This window comes from Lagopus muta, chromosome 1 (genome assembly GCF_023343835.1).
Source record: "Lagopus muta isolate bLagMut1 chromosome 1, bLagMut1 primary, whole genome shotgun sequence".
Lineage (NCBI taxonomy): Eukaryota > Metazoa > Chordata > Aves > Galliformes > Phasianidae > Lagopus > Lagopus muta.
Genome location: NC_064433.1, coordinates 135,190,466 through 135,216,161, shown reverse-complemented (window position 1 = coordinate 135,216,161; position 25,696 = coordinate 135,190,466). Strand labels below are relative to the sequence as shown.

At 42.7% G+C, this 25,696-nt stretch overlaps 1 protein-coding gene across 30 annotated transcripts in view; it reads right to left on the bottom strand.

The window, feature by feature from the left end:
- LOC125688938 (E3 SUMO-protein ligase RanBP2-like) overlaps positions 1 to 23,082 on the bottom strand; it is a 180,385-nt gene extending 157,303 nt beyond the window's left edge. For 3 of the 30 annotated variants that reach the window (XM_048935867.1, XM_048935642.1, XM_048935851.1), the window contains exons 1-16: positions 22,813 to 23,082; positions 20,258 to 20,325; positions 19,656 to 19,767; positions 18,764 to 18,916; positions 17,898 to 18,128; positions 17,372 to 17,517; positions 16,417 to 16,609; positions 15,821 to 15,911; positions 14,916 to 15,125; positions 13,657 to 13,835; positions 13,394 to 13,569; positions 12,970 to 13,093; positions 12,438 to 12,599; positions 11,899 to 12,036; positions 11,665 to 11,811; positions 11,005 to 11,169 (exon numbers count right to left, since the gene is read on the bottom strand). In XM_048935867.1, the coding sequence (XP_048791824.1) occupies positions 11,005 to 11,169; positions 11,665 to 11,811; positions 11,899 to 12,036; positions 12,438 to 12,599; positions 12,970 to 13,093; positions 13,394 to 13,569; positions 13,657 to 13,835; positions 14,916 to 15,125; positions 15,821 to 15,911; positions 16,417 to 16,609; positions 17,372 to 17,517; positions 17,898 to 18,128; positions 18,764 to 18,916; positions 19,656 to 19,767; positions 20,258 to 20,325; positions 22,813 to 22,887 (2,370 nt within the window). In that variant the 5' untranslated portion in view covers positions 22,888 to 23,082. Of the gene's footprint in view, positions 1 to 942; positions 1,042 to 1,536; positions 1,769 to 2,476; positions 2,662 to 3,135; positions 3,217 to 3,642; positions 3,811 to 5,021; positions 9,607 to 10,131; positions 10,230 to 10,398; positions 10,538 to 10,836; positions 10,921 to 11,004; positions 11,170 to 11,664; positions 11,812 to 11,898; positions 12,037 to 12,437; positions 12,600 to 12,969; positions 13,094 to 13,393; positions 13,570 to 13,656; positions 13,836 to 14,915; positions 15,126 to 15,820; positions 15,912 to 16,416; positions 16,610 to 17,371; positions 17,518 to 17,897; positions 18,129 to 18,763; positions 18,917 to 19,655; positions 19,768 to 20,257; positions 20,326 to 22,812 lie in introns of those variants that run through there. The other 27 variants (XM_048935609.1, XM_048935875.1, XM_048935886.1 and 24 more) reach the window with 19 other exon arrangements.
- Between the last annotated feature and the right edge of the window lie 2,614 nt (positions 23,083 to 25,696).

Here is a 25,696-nt window from a genome sequence, read left to right as displayed (position 1 = left end):
GCGTCACCAAGAACACTGATACAATTCTGACATCAGGTAATGCTACATTATCCAGTGTTTTCCTTTCTAAAGTGGTTTTGTACCCACAGCTCTACAGACACTCATCAAGCACTGAAGTGAATGCAAAGCCTTGCCTTCTCTAAATATAAGACTCGACCAATTGCAGTGTTTGAAATTCATTTTAGCAATGCAACACTACATCCCCATGCTGCACAGCAAGTTTTGTGGTTGTTTTTTTTTTTTTTTTTTAAGCTATCAAGTATTCTGTATTATTTCCCAGTAAAATTTTAGGTCTGCTGAATGATGTACTAAATAATAACAGCACTGTTAGCATTTCAGGTGTTGCCCTTTTAAAGACTTAAATGATTTAATATGGGCATTTGTTAGAATAACTATCAACTGAAAATAAATGGAGGCCTCACAACTGCATATCCTCCTCACTTTATATGGACACATTACTCTTTTTAACAGCCTCGAGTTGACACATCTTCCAAAACTAAAGAAAACTTGAAAGAACGGGAGAAATACGTGATGACAAGCATTTCTGGTGGGAGAAGTGACACTGAAGGAGAAAAAGAGCAGGTGAGGCAAGAAAGAAAACCACAGAAGTCATCATGTGATTAACAGATGAGGCAAGGCAGACAAGATACTGAAGAAAGAGAAAGACGTTTTGCAGCCTTCATCAGATTAGCTGTTCCAATTAAAGGGCACTGCATACTGTTCATCTGTGCACTATTAGTCTTGTTTAACCATTATACTAACGCCCCATTTGAAGTTTTTAATCTACAATTAAGACATGTGCATTTTAAACTTGTCCACAACAACAAAGATAACACACATTTACATTGTTTAACAATATGCAGAAATCCGGTGCACAGAGATTTATTGTGGGAAGCACAAATCCAGATGTGTATCTGTACCAGAGGCTTAAGCTGAACTCACCTTTAGAGCCAAAAGCAAAGTCTCCAGAGTTCTTGGAAGCCAGATCCGCAAACGACAAGCCCGAAGCATGACCAAAGCCAAACGAGATGGGTTTGTGTTCTGTCAAAGATGGAGAAGTCAAATGTTTTTCTCTTTCTTTGAGGAAAACATCTTTGATGTCATACAGTTGTAAGAAAATACTGGAGAAGCTTTCATGTGTGCACCTGATTCTCATATTGACACTTTTTATTACAGTCCAAAGAGCTGCTCAAGACTGAGTTCCAGCATGCTATTTCTGAGGCTCAGCAAGTCCACACAGCTTGAGTAAGTACTCACATGGTATGAAACAATACACTAACCTAAGTATAAATCACACAACTGAGAGTAGCAGCGGTCTGTACTAGAGTCATCTGAACATACTAGAATTTGATAGGCACAAGTACTTTCATTCCCCTGCATATTTTCACTAGACCAATACTTGTGCTTCAAATTCACTGCTGTATCTGTTCAATGGTTAAATTAAACTAAGCAATAAAAAAGCAAACTTAAGGTTGTACACACACCCCCCCACACACAAAAAGACCCAAACAAACCCTTACATTCTCCCAACTTTACCTTGGGTTGACTCAGAACGTTCAGAATCACTTTCTTTTTTAGTTGACAGGTCCACAGGCTTATCATCACCTCCTGGTAAACTCTGTGATACGTGAGCAGTTTCTGTGGAATCTGCCTCTTCACTGCTAGCAGCTGACTGCACAAATACCGCCGTTGCTTCACTAGTTGATGGAGTATGAAATTCTTCCTCACTCGTACAGACTGTGTCAGCTGAGCTTGTAACTTCACTCTCCTGAGATTAATAAGTGAGCACATAAGCCAGGAGAGCCTAATATTCAGACCACATTCAGTCTGGACATAAGAATAACCACTGCCTCCCAAAAAGCCACATTCCCCCTTTGCCCCCCCTCCCTCCCATGTTATCAATTTCTTCATTTAATCACAACAGCAGTGCAGAAAACTCACAATGCTAAGTTCTCAGGCTCCAACTTTCTTATAGCTTTACTAAGGTTTCAAAATAGGTAACTAACAGGGAAGGAGAGGCGAACAGATGGGAAAAAAAAACCCCAAGAATTGTTGCTGGAAGGTTTCAGACATTCTTCATTATTCTTAACACACACACACACACACACACACACACACACACACTCAAGTTCAACTTGACAAAAGACTGAAGTACCTTTGAAGCAGCATGATTCCAAAACAAGCACCCCTTCTCTTGGGAATTTCTCTGAAATCACTGAACTCTCACATACCTGCTAGGAGGAATTCTACTAGCCAAAGCTGTTCCTACTTTAGGAGGTAAAGCGGTTTCCTTTCTCTCCCTGAGAAATGCAAGATCTGTACCTTAGTTCCAACGCCAGAACAGACTTGAGACTCAGTCAAACAAGTCAAGTAGCTTTTAATTTGCTGAATATTTGATTGCTCACTAACTGAAAACTGACTAAGAATAATGCTGCAAATTTATTGCCAAAACTTTTCATAGATACTTGACTCGTACTTTCTTTCTCTGAGTGTCAGCTTCTTTCTGAGAGCCTTCTGGACAGGCATCTTCCGCATTACTACCAATGCCACAGACAGATGTGGAAGTGACCTGCGGAGTTTCTTCTTCAGCCTTCTTCTCAGGAGGTTTAGTTTCAGAAGTAGTAACACATTCCCTCTCCAATTCCTGTTTGACTGCAGTGCCTACTGCAAAGAACAAAAATTAGTGGAGAACAGCTGTTCAGACAGCTGAATACTGTGATCATTTCCTACATATACATTATAAACTAACCTAATGGAACTCAGAACATCTCAAGTTTAAAACTTTGGTAACAGCATCACTATTTTAAAAGTCACTCATTCACAGTCACAAGGGAGCTAAAGAACTGTACATTTGTCCTACTGTGGTTTTCTGTTGTAACAAAGAGCCTCCATGCAATAATGATTGCAATCTTGCCACTGCCACTACTACTACTAGCTTCCTTTAACACTCACTTGTATTTCTAGTAGCTCAATATATGCCACCTTTTTTTAGTACACAGAAAGTCAGCCAAAGAAAGCAAACCTCATTTACAGACCTATCCAAATTCACTTATCTACTCTAGTGTCCTCCAGATTTAGAGATTCAGCTTCAGCATCTAAGAAATTAAAGATCAACCACTGTGTTTTCAGACATACCTTGCCATTTCCTTTTTTCTTTTTCATTGCTGGGATACAGTCTTCCATTAAGTTTCTTAACTGCTGTTTCATAGTCTTCATCTTAAAACACAGGAAACAAGTATGAGTTCTCAGGGATCTTCCAAATACAAAGAAGTCTAAATTTGTTAAGCCCTTCAGACTCACAAGCCTGGTCAAGCACACAAGACTTCTGCAAGTCTTTTAAGAGCTTGACATATCAGCAAGCAAGCTTTCAATTCTTACTTATGTACCAGTGCCTTCTTACACTACTGACACTTTCTCTGCCTAGATTCATGGCACAGGTTTCACACTGTCAGAAAACAAGCATCGTGTTTGTTTTATTAGGAGAATCACAAAGCAGGGTGGGGAAGGGAGACGGAGGGTCCTTGGCCAAAAGGAAGATGACAGCTGTCATCAGTATCAACAATATTAGAGCCTGTTGATTCTAGTACAATGCACGTTCCCTACAAAAAATGCAACACTCAGATCAACTTTGACATTCCTTACCATCATCCTCTTCACTCACATATCCAGGCTTATTCTTGTAACAGAAGAAGGTTGAAGGGAGCTTAAGAAAGCCTGCGAGAGCTCTCTGCTCTGGGGTAGGTGTGAGCTCGTACACTATCACAACATCATCGGATGGTGCAGCATCTGAGGGGTCAGCTGTCTTCTCAGCTTTGTAGAGAAATACAACAAAACATGAAAACTACATATTTCACAACAGCAGCAACATCAGCTTCCCACTGCCCATGTTACAGAATCGAATTCATACTTTGACAGCTAGAAACAGACAAAACCCACGTTCTTCTTGTTTCTCCCTCTGGATGACTACCAGAATTAGAGAACACTAGGAAAAAATTACAGATCGTGCTGGGGCGTAAGAAGGATTAGGAGCCAACTGCTCTGCCACAGGCCGGCTGCTGGCTGTGCCTGCTCAAGTGTTTTTCATCACACATTCAGTGCAGCGTGTAAATACCTTTACTAGCAGGTTGCAAGGAAGATGTGCTTGTCCAAAAGGCCATTGGATTAGATTTAAAAAGGCTAAAATTAAATCCTAGAAAATAAATGGCGTGGAGAGAAATGTTTAACTGAAATTTTCAAGGGGGTAAAACAAACCTTATTCCTATCCGTGTTCTGGAAGCATTCCACAGTTACACATCACAGTAGGAAAACTCACATTGAATGCTATACAAGCTTACTCAACCCCTATGAATAAACTGCAGTCAACACCTCTAGCATCTCACTTAGTGTATTACAGTTAAGAAACAGTTTGCCTTCATATGACAGAGACTGCTATAGATATTAAAACACACCATCTGGTGAAACAGCCCTGCAACTGTAGGAAGCAGAGCATGAAGTCCTCTATCAGTACAACGCCAGCAAATCCCTGTCATTGCACAAAGATACCTGAGCACATTACGGTGAACACATGGTAGCCACTGCTTCTGCAAGCTCAGCTTTCAGCTAGTATCAGAGCCTGTGTAACTGAGGATGTAATCACAGGATCTCTTTTCAAGCTAAGAAAAGCTACACTGTGCATCAGGAATTGCACAGACCATTCATGGAAGTCTTCAAGCAAATGTACTGCATGTAGTTTCAGAATACCCATCCACACAGTCATAGAGATAACTGAGTTTAAGCTTAAGCACAAGTGCTGTTCTATAGCTTACCAGTCAGAGCGAGGCCTGTGCACATACATTACCAGTTCAACTCAACAAATGCACTTTCAGCACTTAACCCTGACATTTTCAACACCTCATCAAGATTCCAAAATCCTACCGGCAATTCTCTCTCACTACAGAGTAACACCAAATCCTGTACAAGGCATGTTTGTATCTTTATGTGCAAATAACCTGCAACCTGAATATTGTTCAATTAACACTCACCTTTTTCCAGAATTTTAAATGAGAAGTTGGAGGGTCCATCCCGTGCTGAGGGAGCCACATTGGATGCCTTGCTGTCCAAAGGTTTCTGAGATGCACTGCAGCTTTTGGATGGTTCAGCTACTCCCACTTTTTTCTGTTCTGCTTTCTGAGATGCTGAAATATCACCTGTGCTTTTTCTTGGAGGATTAAAGCTGAATCCAAAGAGGGAACCGGTGGCTGAAGTATTTCCAAATGTGAATGTCTTTGACTTATTACAATCCCACTGTTTTTCCTTTTTAGCAAAAAGCTCTGCAAATGCATTCTTCTGAGGTTTACTTGCGTCAGTAGCAGATCCAAAGCTGGGAGCAGGAAGCGCCTGAACAGCAGATACTGGCACATGTGGTCGACCTTGAGAGTTAGGACTCTGACAAGAACGACAGTTTTCATCATTTGCTTTGCTCTGGGTGAGGCGTACAGAGCAGTTCCACTGACCTTTCAGTGAAAAAGCAGTTCCCAAGTCATTCTGAGTGGTCTTTGGAGCATCTAGTCGTTCCAGTTTAAAGGAAAACTGTTGAGGAGATACTACCGAATTAGTTTTGCTTGGATTCTGGCAGGCAACACTTTTTGTGGCAGCTAAAGGAGAAGAAACAGTGAAGTCCCCATCATTAGATTTGAAGTTAGGGTTGAATTTAAAGGTTGTTGGCTGAGGCGGCTTCGACCCTTCAGCTGCTCCCGGCTGCCCAAATTTAGCTTTTGAAAATTCTACCCCTTTGGATTCTGCAGGTTTTTTGTCATAGTTCTGCAGTATCTTGATATCCCCAATACCTCTCTCCTTCCATTGGTTTGTGTCTTTATCGTATCTATAGAGTTTAGCTCTATGACTGAAGACAACTTGCTCATTTTCCTCGCCACTAGTCACTTCCACAAGGTCAGGCAGAGGTACTACAGGTTCGAAGTACTGCCCATCTCTCTCCTCCTCTTGAGTAAGATCAGAATCTTCATCCGTGCCCACAGATGTTCCACTCTGGTTCTGCTTGGCAGGAGATTTGGATGGACTCAAGGCAGATTTAAAGCTGAAATTGAAGCCTGCTGTGGACTCTCCAAATCTAAACAGATTTTTCCTTACAGGGCTGCTTGCAAGAGGTGATGCATACACAGAGCTACTTAAGCTGTCATCCAATGCTTCCTCACGCAGCTCACAGTTGCTCCACTCCACAGCAGGCCCAGTACCTTCAGCGTGTGGCTCTGTAACAGAATCAGAAGTGCCACCAGCACAGGCAGAGTTTACGTTTTCTTCTTCTGCTAGTTTAGTTTTGTCATCCGTCAGAAACGTTTTGAGATCTTTTAAGCCGGTCTTCATTTCTTCTGCTTTCTGTATAAGCTGAGCTGTCCTGCCCGTATCGACAAGTTTATGGGGTGTCTGCAGTGGTATATCTAGCAGTAGCTTCTGACACTCTTCAAACTTCTGTTTGAACTCCTCAGCCTGCTCTGGTGTTTTGAACTTCGCTGCCAGCTGTTCCAGCTTTGCATCGCCATCAGAGAAGTCACTGGCCATCCACATCCATGCTTTGTCTGAGCCCGACAGCTGTTTCAAGTTCATAGTTGTTGTGATCCAGTGATTTGCACATACCTTCAGTACCTGCTCGCGTCGCATGAGTATCCTTACTTTGCCATTCACTTCATTTTTAAGAATCTTCAGGTTGCCCACCCCACGTTCTTTCCACTGGCTTGTTTCTGGATCAAACCTGAATAGCTTCACTCTTTGGGAGTACAGCACTTTCTCATCCTCCTCTCCTGTAAACGGCTCTACTTTTTCAGGCATCTGAACTATCGGTTCAAAATGAATATCATCACTGTCCTCAGTCTTGTACACATCGTCATCCTTCTCACCAAGATCAGCAGAGGTGCTTGCTCTGTGACCAGTCTGAGAAACCTTTGAAGAAAACAGCTGTTCACCTGCACCTGAGAAGCCTTCAAAGTTAGGATCTTTTTTGCCAAACTGAAAGCCTTCACTGGGGGTACTTTTTGCAAGATCAGCAAAAGTAAAAGTGCTACTGCTGTTCTGGCCAAAAGTAAATTCACCCTTGTCCTTGTCTGCTGTTTCCTCAGATTGGAGTGTAACTCCACTACTTGAAGGCAGTTCATTTTTGTCTTTTTCGTCAATGTTTTTCAAGTCTGTTGTACACTCCTTGGGTGGATCATCTTTCTTACTAGTATTTTTATTGGATTCCTGGATGCCAAATTTAAATCCACCTGGAGGCACCAACACTGAAAAGTTGAATCCTTCCTTTGCAGGTTTTGCTTCAGCATCTCCAAGATTCTGAAATGTAAATGCTGGTGTTTTCCCTTGATCAGCATGACCAAACTTAAAGCTTTTTCCTAAGAATTCACACTTAAAACCCGTTCCCAGTTGTCCTCCAACAGGTTCAGATGATTTACTTTTCAAGTCAGAAGTCAACAATGAAACATCACTGGTAGGCTTACTAGATGGATTTGGTGTTTGGCAAGCTACACAAGCTGGTGAGGAACCTTCGTTCCTTACAAAACAAGTATTACAATCCCACTGCCCTTCCTTTTTAGCAAAAAGCTCTGCAAATGCATTCTTCTGAGGTTTACTTGCCTCAGTAGCAGATCCAAAGCTGGGAGCAGGAAGCGCCTGAACAGCAGATACTGGCACATGTGGTTGACCTTGAGAGTTAGGACTCTGACAAGAACGACAGTTTTCATCATTTGCTTCGTTCTGGGTGAGGCATACAGAGCAGTTCCACTGACCTTTCAGTGAAAAAGCAGTTCCCAAGTCATTCTGAGTGGTCTTTGGAGCATCTAGTCGTTCCAGTTTAAAGGAAAATTGTTGAGGAGATACTTCTGAATTAGTTTTGCTTGGATTCTGGCAGGCAACACATTTTGTGGCAGTGGGTTCATTTCTGACTGAACAGATACTACAGTCCCACTGACCTTCCTTTTTAGCAAAGGCAGATCCTAATTTGTCCTGTGTGGCACTACTGCTGGCTTTGAAACTTGCAGCAGATTCACTTACCGGGATGCCATGTGTGTCCCACACATCTGGATTTGGGCTTTGGCATGAGACACAGTTCTTAGCAGTTGCTTCGTTCGGAACTAAACATACTTTACACTCCCACTGATTCTTCTTCAAGGGAGACTGTCCAAATCCACCAGAGGAATAGGTTTGTATGGCTTCCTTTCCAAATGAAAAAGTGGCAGGGGCAGTTGACGTTGACGTAAAACTGCCTTTGCTGTCAGATTCGCTGGTCACACTATCTTTTGAGAACCGAAATACGGAGTTCAAGATCCCTAATGTTGACCCGCAAGATTCCTTGGTATCTTGACTTGTTGCCTCTTTAGCAGTTCCAGTGCTCCGAGTCAAGGATGCATCAGCACTCGATCCTGACGTTTTTAACATATTCTGACACTCCTCAAACTTACTTTTGAAAAGCATTGCTTCCTCTGGTGTTTTAAATCGAATTGTGAGCTGTTCTGGCTTTGGCAGCTCATCTGCATAATCTAAAGCATGCCATACAAATGATCTATCTGATCCAGCATTTGGAGTTAATTTCATATCAGTATTTATGTAGTGATTTGCACAGATTTTTAGTACTTGGTCCCTTCTCATTAAGAGACGGAATTTGCCAGATACTTTGTGTTTCAGTATTTTCACATTTCCAATACCTCTTTCTTTCCACTCTTTAGATTCTGCATCAAACCGGAACAGTTTAGCTCTGTTGCAGAAAAACTCTTCTTCATCTTCCTCGCCTGTCTTTACTTCAATCTTGTCAGGGAGTGGCACCACAGGTTCAAAATGAGGTCCATCATCATCCTCATCACCACCATGGGTGCTTCCTCCCTCTGTTTCATGACTTCTGTTGGCCAAGTCAGAATTTGAAGTCATAAATAATTGCTTGCTTGGTTCTTGGAAGTTAAACATTTCACTCTTCTCAAAAGACAGGTTTTTATGCGCATTTTGTCCCACGCTGCCTGTAAGAGAGACACCTGAAGTATGCTTATTACTGAAACTGAAGACATTTCTTTGGCCACTTGCATGACTGTTAACTCCTTTTTGTTCAATGCACCTCTCATCTTGTAAAGGTTTGTCTGATGTTAAAAGCTTCAAAAGGCGTTCACTGCTGTTAAAAGCTCCATTAGCAGGCTGTGTGGCAGCTAAAGGAGAAGAAAAGGTGAAGTCCCCATCATTAGATTTGAAGTTAGTGTTGAATTTAAAGGTTGTTGGCTGAGGCGGCTTCGACCCTTCAGCTGCTCCCGGCTGCCCAAATTTAGCTTTTGAAAATTCTACCCCTTTGGATTCTGCAGGTTTTAAAGTCGTGGGTGCAACCGAAGGTTTTGTAAAATAGCCAGGTTCAGGTAGTGGTGGATTGGTGCTCGCCTGTGGAACACCGTAGTTGTAGTAATCATCGCCTCCACGAGGTGAAATGATTCCAGCAGCAGGAGCATCAAAACGCAAAGGTGTAGCATAGATGTCTTGAGGAAACACACCGGCACAAGTGTTCTGCAGAGGTGGGGTGTGGATCGGTTGTTGATAAGCATATATATGTTGCTGAGGTGCAAGTCTGTTCATGCCGTAGACAGGCGCCTGAAGAACAAACACAATCACTTTGTTGTGGAAAAGGAGAAAAAGGTCTCAGGCTGCTAAAGCCCACCCAACATGTACTCTTAATAACAAGGTGAGCTTTACAATTACATTTTGACTCTAATCCGTTTAAACTAAAATCATATGTTCAAAACTTGAATGGTATCTGAAAACGTGGACTGAAGGGAAGCGCAAGCTGAATGGACTCAGTATTGCTATTAGAAAACAAACAAAACATAGAGTAAAAACCACCAAGTTCCCATGCTGTTTTGGGGAAAAGAACACCACAGACACAGAGCAGAGAACATATATTCGGCATGTTAAAAACATTTGGCTGGCCGTTTCTCCCAAACCAAGCATCGCAAACATAGCTGATAATGGATCTTTCTGCCTGTCTCCAGCAGACCTCTAGTTTACTAAATGCTACCTAGGGAACTGCAGTACTTCTATCCAACTACACCCAGAATCAAAACCAGACGTTCTCAATAAGTCAGTCAAAATTGCTCGAGCAGATACATTTGTCCTCACCTTGGTTGGTGTTACATTGGTTGCAGCAGTTCTTAGAAGATACTGTGAGTTATAAGCAGGTGACTGGCTATAGTACACAGATGGGCCAGTGGTAGCAACTGAAAATGAACACCAAGAAAAGAATTTATATCCAATTTGTGTTACTGATTTCAATTAACATCCCCCGAGGATCAGTTCTGCTCATTCGGCAAACAACACTGCAGAAAGATTTTAACAAGTCTTACTCGGTACAACTAAGTGTCTAATCAAAATTCAGCATCAACTTACCCGTTAAAGGAGCTTCATGAAGATTTTGTGCTCTCTGATAACCATCTGGCATAGGATCAGTTCCATAGCTTTCAGCAGGCCACCGATGAGATGATACACTTACGTTGGAACTGTTGAGTTTCATTTCCTGCATTTCATTCTATTCAAGAAGCGTTTCAGTTAAGAGAGTATAAACGTATTACACAGCTATTTGAAGGAAACCTAAGGAATGATCCCTACTCCCCTGTTATTTAAAAGCATGCTCAAGGTCTGAGACAAAAAAAAAAGTTAACTGCTGCAATAATCCACCACCTGCCTATGGTGTACACAACTGAGATTGTTCCCTGAAGCCAGAAATAAAAAAACCCAGAACCAAAGAGGACAAGAGCTAAGCTGAAGAAAGCAAAACTATCTGAACAGGCAGTCCTTAGAAGCATTACCTCCTCCAAAGTTGTTTACCTTTAAAGCTTCCACTTGCTGACAGAGCATCTGAAGTAAGGACTGAAGATCTTCTGCCCACTGAGGAAGAGTTTTAGGAGAAAACTGGAAAAAAACAAAGCTTATTATAGAACTTCAGTTTCTTACACAAATGTAACACATCCCTAGAAGAGTAATTGGCTAATATACCTTGTAGGTAGATAATTTCTTAGGTGATGGAATGGAATGTTTTACTTCCAGATGTGCAGCTTGTGAGATGTTTCCAGAGGCAAAACTTTCCTCTTCATCATTCTCCCCAAGCTCCTGGCTCACTGCATTCAGCATTTCCGTTACAGTTTCCATAGATACTGGCAGCTAAAAATTTGAAACACAAGTCATGATTGCAATTCTTGATCTGAGGAAGAGACTGTGTTCTGATCTATGGCTGAACAGCACACAAGGCTTTCACTACAGAAATTCTAGGCTTTTTTTGTTGTTCTTTCCTTCGCAGGAAAGCCCTACATCTGTTACAATTAAGGTAAGAGGACAATTCCCACAAGCATTAATTCTATTTGGAAACTATCAACCTCACAAAGACAGTGAGCACAAGCTATTTGTTTACACAAAAGCCGTCATCTACAGAGAATCAAAAACATTTCATAATCCGATACCTTCACAGAACCTTCCCAGGATACACCACATACTGGAGTAAAGACATTTACTTGGCTTGATGAAACACCATAAGCCTAACTTGTCCTGAAGCAAAATCTGTTTGGAGAAGTCTGACTTGAAAGCAAATTGTCTCATTTTGCATCAGTAAGCTAAACCACTCCATCTCTCCAAACAAGATGTTAAGCAGGAATTACTTACTTTGTCAGCTACTGATGGATCAGAGGAGCTTTCATCGATGATCTTCATCAGGTAATGCTTTCTTTTAAGAAGATAGGTTTTGTGCTCTTCTTGTTCTTCTGGCAACATCTCCTCGCTCTCAATCTCCTCTGCCTTTCTTTGGCAAAGCTATGCAACAGCATATTGATTAATAAGAATTGGTCAGAATGCAAGCAAAAGAAAAGCATTTTCAGGTAATGCAATTTACAGACTTACTATGGCAAGATTCCAGTATGAAACCACGTTCTTAATAGCTTCAAATGCTAATAAAGCATCATCGGTTTTGCCTTCAACCGCGTCCAACATTGCAAATGCTGTATGTGCCTCTTCTTCATAGGCTGCAACCTGAAAGACCTACAGCCAAAGCAAAAGACAACTCACACGTAATGTGTATGTGGACATTGGAACAGTCAGTAACTGTAAACATCTAGTAAGCAATCAGATAGGAGGAGGTTAATAATATTACTAGTTTTCCTGCGATACAGAAAAACAGCTTTTCCATAAAGCTGGTACTAAGGGAGTTCAGTGCCTTCCACTCTGATAGTTTTAAAGCTGAACAGTTCCACAGACAGATCCTACCAAATCTTAGCATTAGCAATACAATGACAAAAAAACAAACCCTAACAACACGCAAAACCAACCGAACCACAAAAAGAAAACAACAAAAAAACACTATAAAAACCCACAACCAATTTACGTGTAAGATTGTGACCTAAAACCCCTCTTACTCTCATCTTGGAATAATCAATCTGTACCTGAATGTCCACACTATGGAAATGGTTGAACAGAGGATCAGTAGGCTCAGGAATACTTTTGTGCTTTTTGATCATTTTCAAAGCAAGCAAAGTTTTCTTCCAGTAGTAGGCACTTCTTCCAATGTATTCTTTCTGGTCGTAGAAGGAGGTAAGGCTAGTGCCCTGTTGGAGAAATTGAAACTATTGCAGAAAATGCAAATAAAATGTTATTCACGCTTTTTTATTCATACTTTTTCTTCTCTGATGCAGTTGTTTTCTTGACAAGTTTCAAGAATTTTTCTCTGATGCCTGTGATGTATTTCAGGAAGTCACAAAAGTAACACACAGGTAGAAAATACATCATTTTTAACTGCGTTGTTAAGAGAGTAGTGAGGGAGAGAGAACTTGTCAGATAAATTAGTTGCTCTAGTCCTCCTATCAAAATTAGCAGCAGCTCTCAATACTACATTCTCATCTGATTTTATTTGGCCAGTTCAGTTTGCAGAATTAGAGAAAAACAGATGGTACTTATTCACAAATAATCTTCACTTACTGTTTTTTGCAGGCTTCTTGCCCAGTGGATAATTAAGGCAGGCTGAAGGCCGTGTTTCTCCAGGGCTCGCAGAGTACTTAATCCATGCTGTACAAGAAGCCTCAGTCTTGTTGCTGAGTCTGGCCTGAATATTACAAGAAATATTCCTCAATTATTAGTCCCTCTCTTTTAATCTGTTCACACATTATTTCTTTGATGAATACAACAAGCAGTTTTAGTCCTAAGCTGGCTCTTGACAAATACAATATTAGAAACGTAAAGCCCGTTTTTGGAAAGTTCTTAAGCATCTCACCCCTACAGCACCAAACCTTTAATGCTCAAACTACGTCAAACAAAAGGAACTCGTTTTACACAACCTATGGGAATCAATTCAGAAGCTGTCTACAAGTTTGGTTCAAGTGTTTCCAAACTGAAGAAGCCTTACGTTGTTTTTTTCTGCATCAGAGTACGAACTGCATCCCACCAGGATCTCTGCTTCTCAGTATAGTACTGTTTGCACAGCAGCAATGGTAAGAATGGAGGCTGATGTGTGCCGTAGTGAGTATTAAACTTCTCTTGCAATTGTAAGTTGCTGGTGAACACCATTCCAAGTAAAAAAACCTGTTTGTGTAAGAATAAACAAACAAAGTATTAGGTACCCAAAACCTTGCATTTAAATGCATTGAAGAGCTGGGAAAGTTTACTTACTTCAAGGTCCAGCAGGCAGATGGATTCAGGAGCATCTGTTTCAAGCCTTGATGTTTCTTGTGGCAAGTGAAAAAGCTGTTTTAATACTTTGCGCAGCGGGAATAACGCTGACATAGAATTCCACTGCAAGCCAAGCCAAACAAGGTGCTGGAGACTGCCACTGTGCATTCGAACAGCACCTGTGCAAAAACAAAGGTTGTAAGACGCTAGGATCTGCGTCCTAGTTAGGAAGACCTGCATCTGAAAGCTGGGTTTCATTACAAGAGAAGGAGCTCTGAATATTTCTACCATGGAAGGGCTTCCCCAGCAACCTCCTCCCACCTGTTTGCCTCTGTCTAACAAGCTGGAACTAAGAATGTTCAAGTAAGATGTAGCATTCTTCAAGTGATTCCTGCTCCTGTTTATATTATATAAATAACTATAAAAAAAACCACCCAACAATAGTATCTATTTCATAAAAGTGCACAAGCAAAGTATATTAATACTTCACCTTTTCTGTCAAAGCAAAAAAATGGAGATAATATAATACTTCTCTAATGGGGTTAATCTTTAGCCTATGTGCAATAAATGTTTGTTTTTCTTTTTTAATTTTGTATTTAAAACCATGATGAACAGCTTCTTCAGAGAGACCATAATAGCATAAACTTTTATTTTAATATGTAAAATACATATATATTCAACAAGAGAAAGGCCATAAGCCTTATTGCTTTGCACTCTGATCGGTAGTTTTAGTTTGAATAGTCTACATATATTTTTGACCACTAATAGCTAAGGAGAAGACTACTAGCATTCTACTCTTGTTACACCCAAATTCAAAGCAAGCCCTCATCATCAAGTTCAGCTTAAAAACAGAAAGATTTCACTAGCTCACAACTCCTCCTGGAATTATTTCATTTTTATGGAACCCTTTACTGTAACCTGTATTCACAGATCACACATGAAGAAGTATGTGCCTTCCTATTAGCACTTACAAGTGTACAAACACGAAAAGCTAAACAGGCAGCTTCAACTAGAAATGAATCAGAACAGACCAGAAGACAACAGTGTGGAAGCAGGAAGTATGTGAGAAATTCTTCAGAACCTGGCATGATGATACTGCCTCTCAGCTACAGCTGAAAGTGAAACCTTACAAATCACTCTCTGATGAGAGCAACGATGAGCAGCTATTACAGACACTTGTCTTTTGTTGCAAATGATGCATTTGTACAAGAACCTCTAACACAGTCGTGTTCATATTGAGTTTCAGTAACATCTCTTACCAATATCATATTTACTCAGTTCTCCTTGAACTGGTGCTTGTGTACTGACATTTCCCACATCATCTGTGCCAAGGAAAGATCTCTCTCTAGAAGCTCCACTCCCAAACAGGCTTTCAAACAACGTAAATAAACCACTTTTGTTTGCAAAAGATTCCACAATCTCTTTCAAAAAGTCTTCCTTGCCGTGGCTTAAGTTCAGCAACATGTGACCTAGGAAACACAATGTCACAGAAGAACACTCAACAATATTTGATGCAGTGGGCTGCTTTTGCTACCTGAGGCTGGGAAGCAAGATTTCCCCTTATGATATTTACAGATTTCTAAGTTACACTCTCCCTATAATTAAGCCAGTGTTTTACCATATGGGCTGACAGCAGTCCCAAAGCATTTTAAAATCCAGTTTGCCAAAATTACTATGTACTTTTATTACAATGAGCACTACAGTGGTCTTCAAAATAAGTAGCTGTCAATCTCATCTATTCAGGATGAATTCAGCCTGATGCCTGGTGTTTTCTTTGTTTTCATCTAGAGCCCAAAAGACAGCAAAGACTGAAAAAGACTGCCTCTGCTTTAAAAACAAAACAGCAGCGAACCTGTTGCAACAAAGAAGGGAACAAAAGTGACAGAGAAAGAGCAATATTTTCTTTTATACTTGGGACCAGCACTGCTTGCAAATAGAGACATTAAAAGTTAAATTCTATCTTAATGCCCGGGAGATAAAAAGTCCATTACACGTCAGGATTAAGCTGCTGTTTTGCTTTTCATACGTAGCCAAAATATACAAAGTTTTATAGCATATTGCAAGACACCAAACGTGTTCTTTAACAAGACATTAACTCTGAAATCAACTACTCATAAAACTAAAATGGAACTATGCAACATTTGTAATTATTAATTTTTATTACCAGACTGGCTCTTTCGGTCACAGGCCAACATTTCCAGCATGTCTTGCCCAGCAGGATCTCCTTTTATTAGTTTGGACTTTGGTTTAGGTACCTGTGGAAGAAAGAATTGTTACAGCTTCTTCACAACAAAAAGGAAATCACTTCAGTTAGTCTTAGAAGTTACAAAACAAGGTTGTTTCTTTCCTGAACAAGACACTAGGTGAGTCATCAACCAACTGCAAATACCTTCAAGAGCACACAAGCTTGATCCAGCTCTGCTATCTATGCAGTAAGTGTGGGAGAGCTACTCAGGTCATCCCCCTCTCTCCCACACCAATAACCCTGATATCAGTTATTTTAGCTGCTTACAGAAAAGGGCATACCCTGCAGGAAATACACTCCTAAGAGTCATTTTACTTCTGACAAGTGAAACAGTTGAAGAGACACCTTCTGCACATCAGTTGAAATCTTTTAAAGAATTGTGGAAGAGGAAGATTTGGTGAGGAGACAGCCTTAAAAACAGCAGTTCATCTTTGGAATACAGGTGTTCAATGCGTGTACAGCGAGAGCGTTCAAGAACCGCAACAACTACAAGCACAAACTGAACAGTGACTTACATAGAAACTTTTCAGATAACACAATGCTGCAAGTTCACATGCATCTCTCCACTGCGCCTCACTGCTCTGGGCCATTTTCAGTAGGAAAGTTCCTGCATGCATGTAGAAGTGTCCTTTCATCTCAAGGAAGGTATGAGACAGCTCATCAGGTCCATTCACATATGGTTTCACAGAGTGAAGCACACGGTCAAAACTAGAACGGAGACAAAATTCATTTTCAACAAAGCCCTGATAAAATCTATTGCGTGCTTCAGGCCAGTGTTATTTAGCCATGAATGGAGTGACTTGATAATTCAACTGCTACTGCCATCTCTGTAGCTTAAACCTGCGTTGCACAAGAGCAGGACAACAGTCTTGAGCTCCTAGAGCTCTGAACACTGTTTATTGAAGTGAAATCAATAGGAGTCAGTACAAAAGAGAAAGTATGGAAATAAAGGAACACAAATCTTAAATTAACTGGCTACAAACATTGTTTCGTACTATTCCAGCTGTGGCACACATGACCCAGTCTGAAGTCAGCTGGATTAGCTGACCCTATCAGTTTTCCCTCAAGGAGAATGCAGGTGGCTTCCTATCTCCCATTTATACTAGACATGGGAAATTGTTCGTTGTTTCAGTATGTGTTGTATTGACTTGACCAGGACAAAGCTGACCCACAAGTGCCTGTGAAATGTAAACCAGCTGAAGTCAAGAACAACACTCTCATGCTGCAGTGAAAAAAGATAACTGGCACAGACTATCACTCAGTCGTCTCTAAGGCTTGTAGCTCAGGCAGACACATGGCTTGGAGATCAAGCCTAGTAACATTTTTTCTCTGTGGCTACTACAGAGGAACTCCCCTCCAATTCACAAAATGGCTACTCAGTGAAAATTATGTCTGCTGGATGTTCTGTGACCCAGAAAAAAATACTCAATTGTTCTTCTTTTTAAAAAAACAGAAAAGTTAAAACGATACCTTTCAAGTGCCTCTCTGCTTTCTCGAACATCTCTGGAAGCAAGTGTCATTTTAACAAAGCTAGCATAGGCCAGCAGATGATCTTTCTTGATAGCTCTCCAATTATTCTTATCAGATTCCAAGTCTCGAACTGATTCAAGGTATTCCTAAAGAATAAAGTTCATCAGAGAATAAGGAACCACCCTCCTCCTAGGAAGGCAAGAGCTTCTCCAGAACACGTTGCTCCATAATCCAGTTTCCCAGGTGAGACATTAACATACTCTTCAGCAGCAAAAGTCCACAAACGGTTTGCCTGAGCAATTTCCTCCCTGACAGAGCTGCTGTATCTAACTTAGTACTTCAGCTAGAAACTAAACAATTCCACAAGATTTAAGAAAATCCCATATAAATCACTGGGTCTGGCAAACATCACAGTTGAAGGAATTAAGTCACTTGAGCATTAGCTGCCACTGTCACGTTACTAAGAGAATAACACCAGTTTCAAGGGTATGGGAGATGATGGCAGGATCAAAATATGATTCAATACCTCAAATGTCTTTATGACACATGAACACCATTCCAAGCTTGAGTCTACTGGTATTTTCTTCTCTGCCTCCTGACAATGAAGCACAGCATCTCTTAACCTATTATTTGAACGGTAGAGAGCAACCAGTCTGATGTTCAGGTAGATATCATCAGGTCTCGCATAGAGTTCTGTCTGAATCATATCAAGGAGCTGATTCCATCCATCTTCACCTTTATGTTCCAGTAACTGCTCCTATTAAATACAAAGGCAACATGTTCACATTTCATTCTCCACGAGAGCCTTTTCAGCAGCTACATCACCTGTTTTCTCACTGCCACTACAGACTACATTACTCAAACTACTCTGAAAAGCTGTTGGGGCCTAGAGTGTTTTACAACATTTCAGAAGTGGAAAAAAAAACCAAACCACTTTAGAGTTTGCATCACATAGATGCTAAGTAAGATGCTAAGTTAAGAGCATCAAATCATTTGGTTCAAAGATGGCACACCTTGATACAGAACAGGCTAAAAAAAAAAAAAATACAAAATACAAAGAACCCAGCAAACACCACACACAAAGCCCCAAAGCACAAGCCTCTCAACACTTCCATTTCATTGCTGTTGCACTACAGAAAACTAATGCCTGCACAAAAGTGAGATAGTATGACTGAAAGCATTTACACAGTATTTGGGAATAACAGCATCTCCTACATTCTACAGCTTTTAATTCAAATAAAAAAACCCTAGAAAGCAGTGTAGTCACATAATAGAGGCAATATTAATCTAATCTTGACTTCTTGGATACTATTACTAACATGGTTTTCCCATCAGTTACAGAAACTGCAGTTTCTACTAGGCACAGAACAGAGATTAGAAGTTGGAATTTACCTTCAGTCTGTAAGCAGCAGGACTCCCAGGGAAGAGCCTGGCAGCTTTCTCAACCCAGTACTTGGCTCTTCCATCAGTGATGTTGTTACTACACAGCAACTCTGCAATCTTCAGCACAAGATCTTTCTGCCTTGGATTCAGCACCACAGAACGCTGGGTTTCCCATGCACAAACACAAGAAAAAAGGTTACTGGTAACTTGATCTTGCAGTCCATACAGAACAAGAAAGAAAATATGGCCCCCAATAAACAGACCCAGCAAGTCAAGTTAGAACTATCAATAAGTATTTTCTCACTACTTTCAGAAAAGTCTCCTTTTTCAAAGGCCACCCTTGGTTTCTAACACCCAGACAACTGCTGGAATCCAGAACACCACAAGAGAAATAATGCCAAAACAGCTCCTCTGCCTCTACCACCAGCTGCTGCTCTACTCAGACCACTGGACCAGGAGTATCTCTAGTCTAACCTAATGTGGAGGCTTCTGAAAAATCAGAATTAAGTCAGGAAGACTGACAGTACTCCACTGAGTGGCAACAAGACTTTTGTGCATATCCTCTCCCTCCCCAAAGCCCAAATAACGAAACGTTGACTGGATTTCACATTGATACACTTGCCTAATCAAAACTGTGTTTGCCCTGTCCCCTCTACCTCTGAGGAAACAAACAGAAAGCCCACCACCAACAAAAAACAAACTGTGCAACTGAGAAACACTCTCAGTCCAGTCTTTCAGTAGCAGCTGCATTACTGCTGTTACCATAATCCCTACTACAGAATTCTACAGGGGTCACAGATTCTTCGTCCAGGGGGAAGAAAATCAGAGCAGGCAGCACAAAGATCAAGTCCATTTCAGATGGAATAAAGCAGGACATCAGGGAGGTGAGGGAAGTGCTTACCTTGTAACACCCAAAAGCTTTTTCTATGTTATCCTGAGCTTCATAAATCTGTCCCAGAAACCTGTGAGCTTTGGGATCTCTCTCTTGGACACTGAGATAAGTAGAAATATATCTACAGAGTAAATAAAAAAACAAAACAAAAAACAAAACAGAAGGATCAGTACTGCTCAGTAATACAAGACTCCCCACAGCCTGTAGCTAACGTGGGAATGTAATCTGTCATACAGGACATCCAGCCATATTTAGTTCTAGGTGCTTGATCTAGACCTTCAAGTAAGGAACAACATTGTTTCTACATGTACAGATTCTACACATTTGCCTGCAAGTACTGGCCTTTATTAAATAAAGCAGTAGTTCACAGAAACTGCACGAAGGCCGTAACACAGTGGCATAAAAGACATTGCAGCCAGGTGAGTTCTTACAGCACACTATGACTACCCATCCTTTAGGCTGCTCTTTTAGGCAGGTTTAAACGGCATCCAATTCTCCCATTCACTGCTACCTCAGAACAGCATGAGAATGGTTTTGATTTCTCCGCTCCACTTCACTTAGCTTTTCTATCACATGTTAAAGAACAGAACAACATACGTAACATTTATTACCTTTTAGCAAGTTCATATTCTTTTATCTCAAAATACAGCTTAGCAAAAAGGAATCCTTTCAACGATCTCTGAAGGAAAGAAAACAGGACAGGTACATTTTAGATATACAGTACTGCTGAAGTAATTGAACAGGGAGACCTTTCTTTTCAGGGATGCATCATATTTCTAACAGTTTCTTCATAGTTACCAGCTCCAGTTCACTCCTCCTATTCAGGGCTTTGTTTGTGAAAGATACAGGATTAAGAAAATAATGTTTTTTCCCAATAACTGGCAAAGGCTTCTACCAAAGCAAAACTGGGGTTCCTGACATTTCATAAACACTTCTGACTAAACACAAGAAGAATGGGGCCAGCTACAGATCAGCTTTTTTTCTTGCAATGTATCTACGTTGCAGAAGAAAACAGATGCCACAAATTAAGAGTCCAGCTCCTCCTGTTCATGCTTCTCTCACCTTCATCTCTTGCCCGTCCTCTTTTTTTTTTTTTTAATCTTCACTTTTATTTCCTTGTTCTGCCCTTCAGTCAATACCTGTGGAGAGGTATGTTTCACCTTTCACTCACAGAGTCCTCAAGTTCAAGTTCACTTGGACTGATAACATCAGCACTAAATTACTGCACTGAAGAAACTTTTTTTTTTACCTGTGTGAATGAGCTCGAGAACTAGGAAGTCATGAGCAAAAACTGCATGGTAAACATGAACCAGGAGACAAACCTAAACCTGGGGTCCACGTATCACTGCCACAGTAGCCTCTGTTTGAGAATCAGGAATCAGGAACTAGTTACACCTAGGACTCCAGATGTGAAACAAACTTCTACAATCTAAAGACACTTGAATTTAGTCTCCTATCCCCTTCCTACCCCCAGGTTACTCCTGAAAAATTTTTACAAGTGGATTCAAAGGAACACCAGTCTCCTACTTTTCAGTCTGTATTTTGAAGTAAAATATGGATACACTGACATGCACAGAGTGCAATCATGCGAGACATCTCCTTGGAAACAGGGTTGGAAAGAAACTTCAAAATAAATGCTTACAGCCTCGTACAACCCTCCTCTCCAAAATCAACACCCCAGAAAAACCAGTAACTACTTCCAGCACTGACTGTGCTATACAGCCAGTTACAAGCATCACTGAAAAGATGAAACCAAACCCGCAGCACTTGGCCTTGAGCACTACTAAAGGAGAGGCAATATCTTTTCGCTGAGCTCCACAAGAATACCAACACTGTTGAAGATTATCTCCAAATTTAGCAGCGATACATTCAACATTGTGCAGCCTAAACAGCATCAAAATCAACCAAACAAAGTGAAGGGACAACTCCACTGCTGTTGAAGAAGATCAAAATGAGGACTCATGCAGGCCTTACACTCACATCAAGGCCCTGCTGCATCACAGTGTGCATTCACATTACACAACTGCTGAATGTTCCACGTCTGCAATAAAACCAATTCAAAGCAGCAGAGCGGGACCTTTCCGGATGAAACTGCTCCTATGAACCTCATCAGTCAGCTCACCGTGACCTGCACACCATTTTCCAGCTATCAGGGAATCATCTGGCTGCCCAGTTACTAACGCACAGCAGCAAAGCTATTTCCCCCACCACTCCCTCTCTTATTACTGACGTTTCACAACGCTGTCACACAGATGAGAATAACAGCCATACAACACACCAAAGAAATTCAGAAGCTTAACAGTATGCATTCCCTATTTGGGTTCCTCAAGAGAGGAAAGTCTGGAAGCTCAGGAACTCTCGCAAGACCTCATTGTGGCTTTCCAGTACTTGAAGGGAGCATATAAACAGGAGGGGGAATAGATAGTGATAGGACAAGGGGGAATGGTTTTAAGCGGAGACAGGGGAGATTTAGGTTCGATATTAGGAAGAAGTTTTTCCACACAGAAGGTGGTGACGCACTGGAACAGGTTGCCCATGGAGACTGTGGATGCCCCATCCCTGGAGGCATTCAAGGCCAGGCTCCATGCGGCTCTGGGCAGCCTGGTCTGCTGGCTGGTGATCCTGCACATAGCAGGGGGGTTGAAACTAGATGATCATGGTGGCCCTTTCCAACCCAAGCCATTCTATTCCCACAGAACAGGATGGATCCGTACTTCACCACGCCGCTGCGCTCCTTCAGAAGTTACCGAGGGCTCACCAGTTTTAAGAGGCGCGCAGCGGTAGCAAACCACGCTTCCAAGGAAGTACATCCGCGGCCTCCCTCCCTCGGCTTCGACTCCCCACCCACACGACTCCACGAGCCCCTCAGCAAGCTCTGACTCATCAGCGCTCCCGGCAGCGGGAACGCCACGACCCCCCCGCCCCGTACCCTAGGGATGAGGCAGCAAAGCGCCGCCCGGCCGGGCAGCCCAGCGCCTTTCCCGCGCACCGGGCCCGCCGGCCCCCGACGGCCATCCCGGGCCCCGGCAAAGCCCGAAACCACCCCTCGGGCCCGGCACCCGCGGCACGAGTGGAAGGACGGGGCGGACGGGGAGCGGAACACACCGCGGCCCGGGCAGGCCTCGGGAGCGCCGCCGGCGGTGCCGGCCGGGCCCCAAGCACTCACCTCTCTAGGAGAGGAGGCGGCGGCCTGCACGGAAGCGACGTATCTCTCCACCTCGGGCTTCGTGCGTCGTAGCATGGCGCCGAGCCCGGCCGTCCGGCCGGCACTCCTCGTCGGGAACCGCGCCGAGCCTCACCAGGAGAAAGAGCAAGCGGCGGAAGGCCGGCACTCGTACGCTACGCAAGTTCCCGCTCCACACACGCCGCAACGCCCTCCGCTGCCGATCGCGGCGACGCGCGACGTCACAGTCCCGGCGTGGGGCGGCGCACGCGCCGAACGCGCGCATGCGCAGTGTGAGCGGCTGGTGCGCGGTTGGTTGTCGCGGCGGCGGGAATCTGAATTACGGAGCGTTACGCCGCTCGGCGCGGGCTTCCGCTCGGCGCGCCGCCGGTGCCGCCCTCAGCCTGTCCGCCCTCGAGCGGTCTTAGGAAACAGCGCCGTGTGAGGCCGTGCTGAGGTGTTTTCCTCACCTGTAAGGCCGTGCTGCGTCACCGCGAATGTCAGCGTCACCCGCCAGCCATCGATCAGGCTTTATTGTTCGGATTCCTAGACGACGAGCTTTGAGCTCTGGGTTCCAGGCACCGCGAGTAGCAGAAATACTTGGTTTCTGTCCGAAGCAGCTTGTAAGATGGCGAGATGCGCCAACCCAGGAGACGGGGCTTAAAAAGCGATGTTCTGAGTTTTGTGGTTCTGAGCACCGGCGCCGCCCCGTGCTTTAGCTCCTGCCAGGGAGTCCTGGCTGCTGCTCACTGCAGGGGCTGATCTCTTTTTCTGCCGGTTCTAAGCAAAGTGGGGCCACCAAGCTGCAAGTTGGTGAAGTCTCATTCATGGGGAGAGAATCACAAATGCACCCCGCCCACCATCGCTAAGCCCTAAGGCTGCTGCTGTACCCAAGAAACACTGACTACCTTGATAGGAACTGAGCACAGGGCTTGCAGCTGCCAGAGGCAGAAAGGCTTTAGGCGCAGGTCCTTCCTCCTGCAGGTACCTCCCCGGGCTTTCTAAAGTGCTCTGTTAGAGTGCCAGTATTATGGGATAATTGTAGTACATAGATTTTCATTAAAGTTGATGTATTATGAAATCTGTGCATTGTTCTGCCTTAATCTAGCTGGGGGTATTCATGAATCTGGTCACCTTTTCCCTCCTCTTATGGTGGGATGTGACAGTGCCACATCTACAGTTGTTGAACATCTCCAGGAACAGTGACTGCATCTCCTCCCTGGCAGCCTGTGCCATTGCTTCACCACTGTTGCTGAGGATGAATTTTTAATAATATCCAATCTGAACCTCCCGTGGTGCAATTTGAGGCCATTCCCTCTCATCCTATCTCTGGGAGGCCAATCCTTACCTCGCCACAATCTCCTTTCAGTTCATCACCTTATCAGGAGAGTGATAAGGTCTCCCCTGAGCATCCTCTTTTCCAGACTGAACAACCCCAGTTCCCTCAGCTGCTCCCCGTAAAACTTGTGCTCCAGACCCTTCACAGCTTCGTTGTCTTTCTCTGAACACACTGCAGGGTCTTTCTTGTCATAAAATCAGCCTCAAAGCACGTACATCTATGTGAAGTATTTACAGTACTGACAGGCCAGGAAGTGAACTTCAGCACCAGACCTGTAATTGTCCAGGCTGCCTAATTGCTAGCTCACTCCCTGGCTCTGTTTTGCACTTCTTTTAATTAATGCTCTTGATGACAATATCCATGGTTATTACTTCAATGACAGTTTACTCCAAAGACAGCTGCTGAGTGAGCAGCGTGAATTTGAGCAACATTCCACTGGGGAAACAAGAATACAGAAAAAAAACTTCATCATGAAGGTCATTAAATACTGGAACTGTTGCCCACAGAGGCCTGTGAAATCACCTCTTCCTTGGAGATGCTCAGAACTTGGCTAGGTAAAACTTTTAGTACTGATGAAGCTTTGAAAGTCACACTTGCCTGGAGCAGATGTTTGGACTACCTGACAGTCCCTTCCTTCTGAAATCTTTATGGGATGCAACAGGCTTTGAAGCCCCAAGACAGCCTTGATGCTATTTGTGGGGTCTGAAACACACACCTGTGTTAATGGCACAGAAACCACTGCCTTGCTGCTACTGCACATCGTGTTCACTATCAGTAACTTGAAGAAAGAGCAGAAAACATTGTGTTAGGGCCCCAGGACTGCCACAGAGCCCAGGGGAGACTGATGGCTACACACTGTGAGTGAGGTGTGGATGTAACCTTGCGAGGCAGAGCTTACTGTGCAGCCTCAAGTTAGGGATTGTTCCCAGCTCCCTCAGCAGTAAGGCTGTGCATATGGTCAGCATAATGTGGAAAAGCAAAACAAAACAAACACACTTGAACTGAATTACAGTGTAAAGGAATCATTGTTGAGTATTGATGGGCTGAATCCATGTCACAGTCCAAAATCTCAGCAGTGTTACTATTACGCTTGTTATATACGTTTTTTGGGGGGAAATTTTCAGTCATGAACACAGCAATGACTGCATTCTGCTACTGAACTGTTATTGCATGGGATAACTGTATATAACCACGAAGTAAAAAATACCCTACCTAGCACTAAATGGCAAGTCTGGGATGAAAGTTACACTACAGTGAAAAGAGTAGAGAGCAAAATCTGGGAGGAAGATGTGCTTTTGAACTTCCTTTCTTTCAGAAAACCTGGTGACAGTGCCAATCAGAAAATATCCAGAAGAATCCAGCTGTTGGTTATGAAACAAATGATAATTTATTTTTTAAACCTAAAAACTAAAGTGCATTTCTAGGACAGGCAGATGTCTCCTCTAAGTCAGGACAGTAAAAGAGTTTTACATAGATAGTCACAGGTAGAAGCATAGTGAAGGAAGGCTGCCTAGATGCTTTTCCACCCATCTCAAGTACTCACATAAA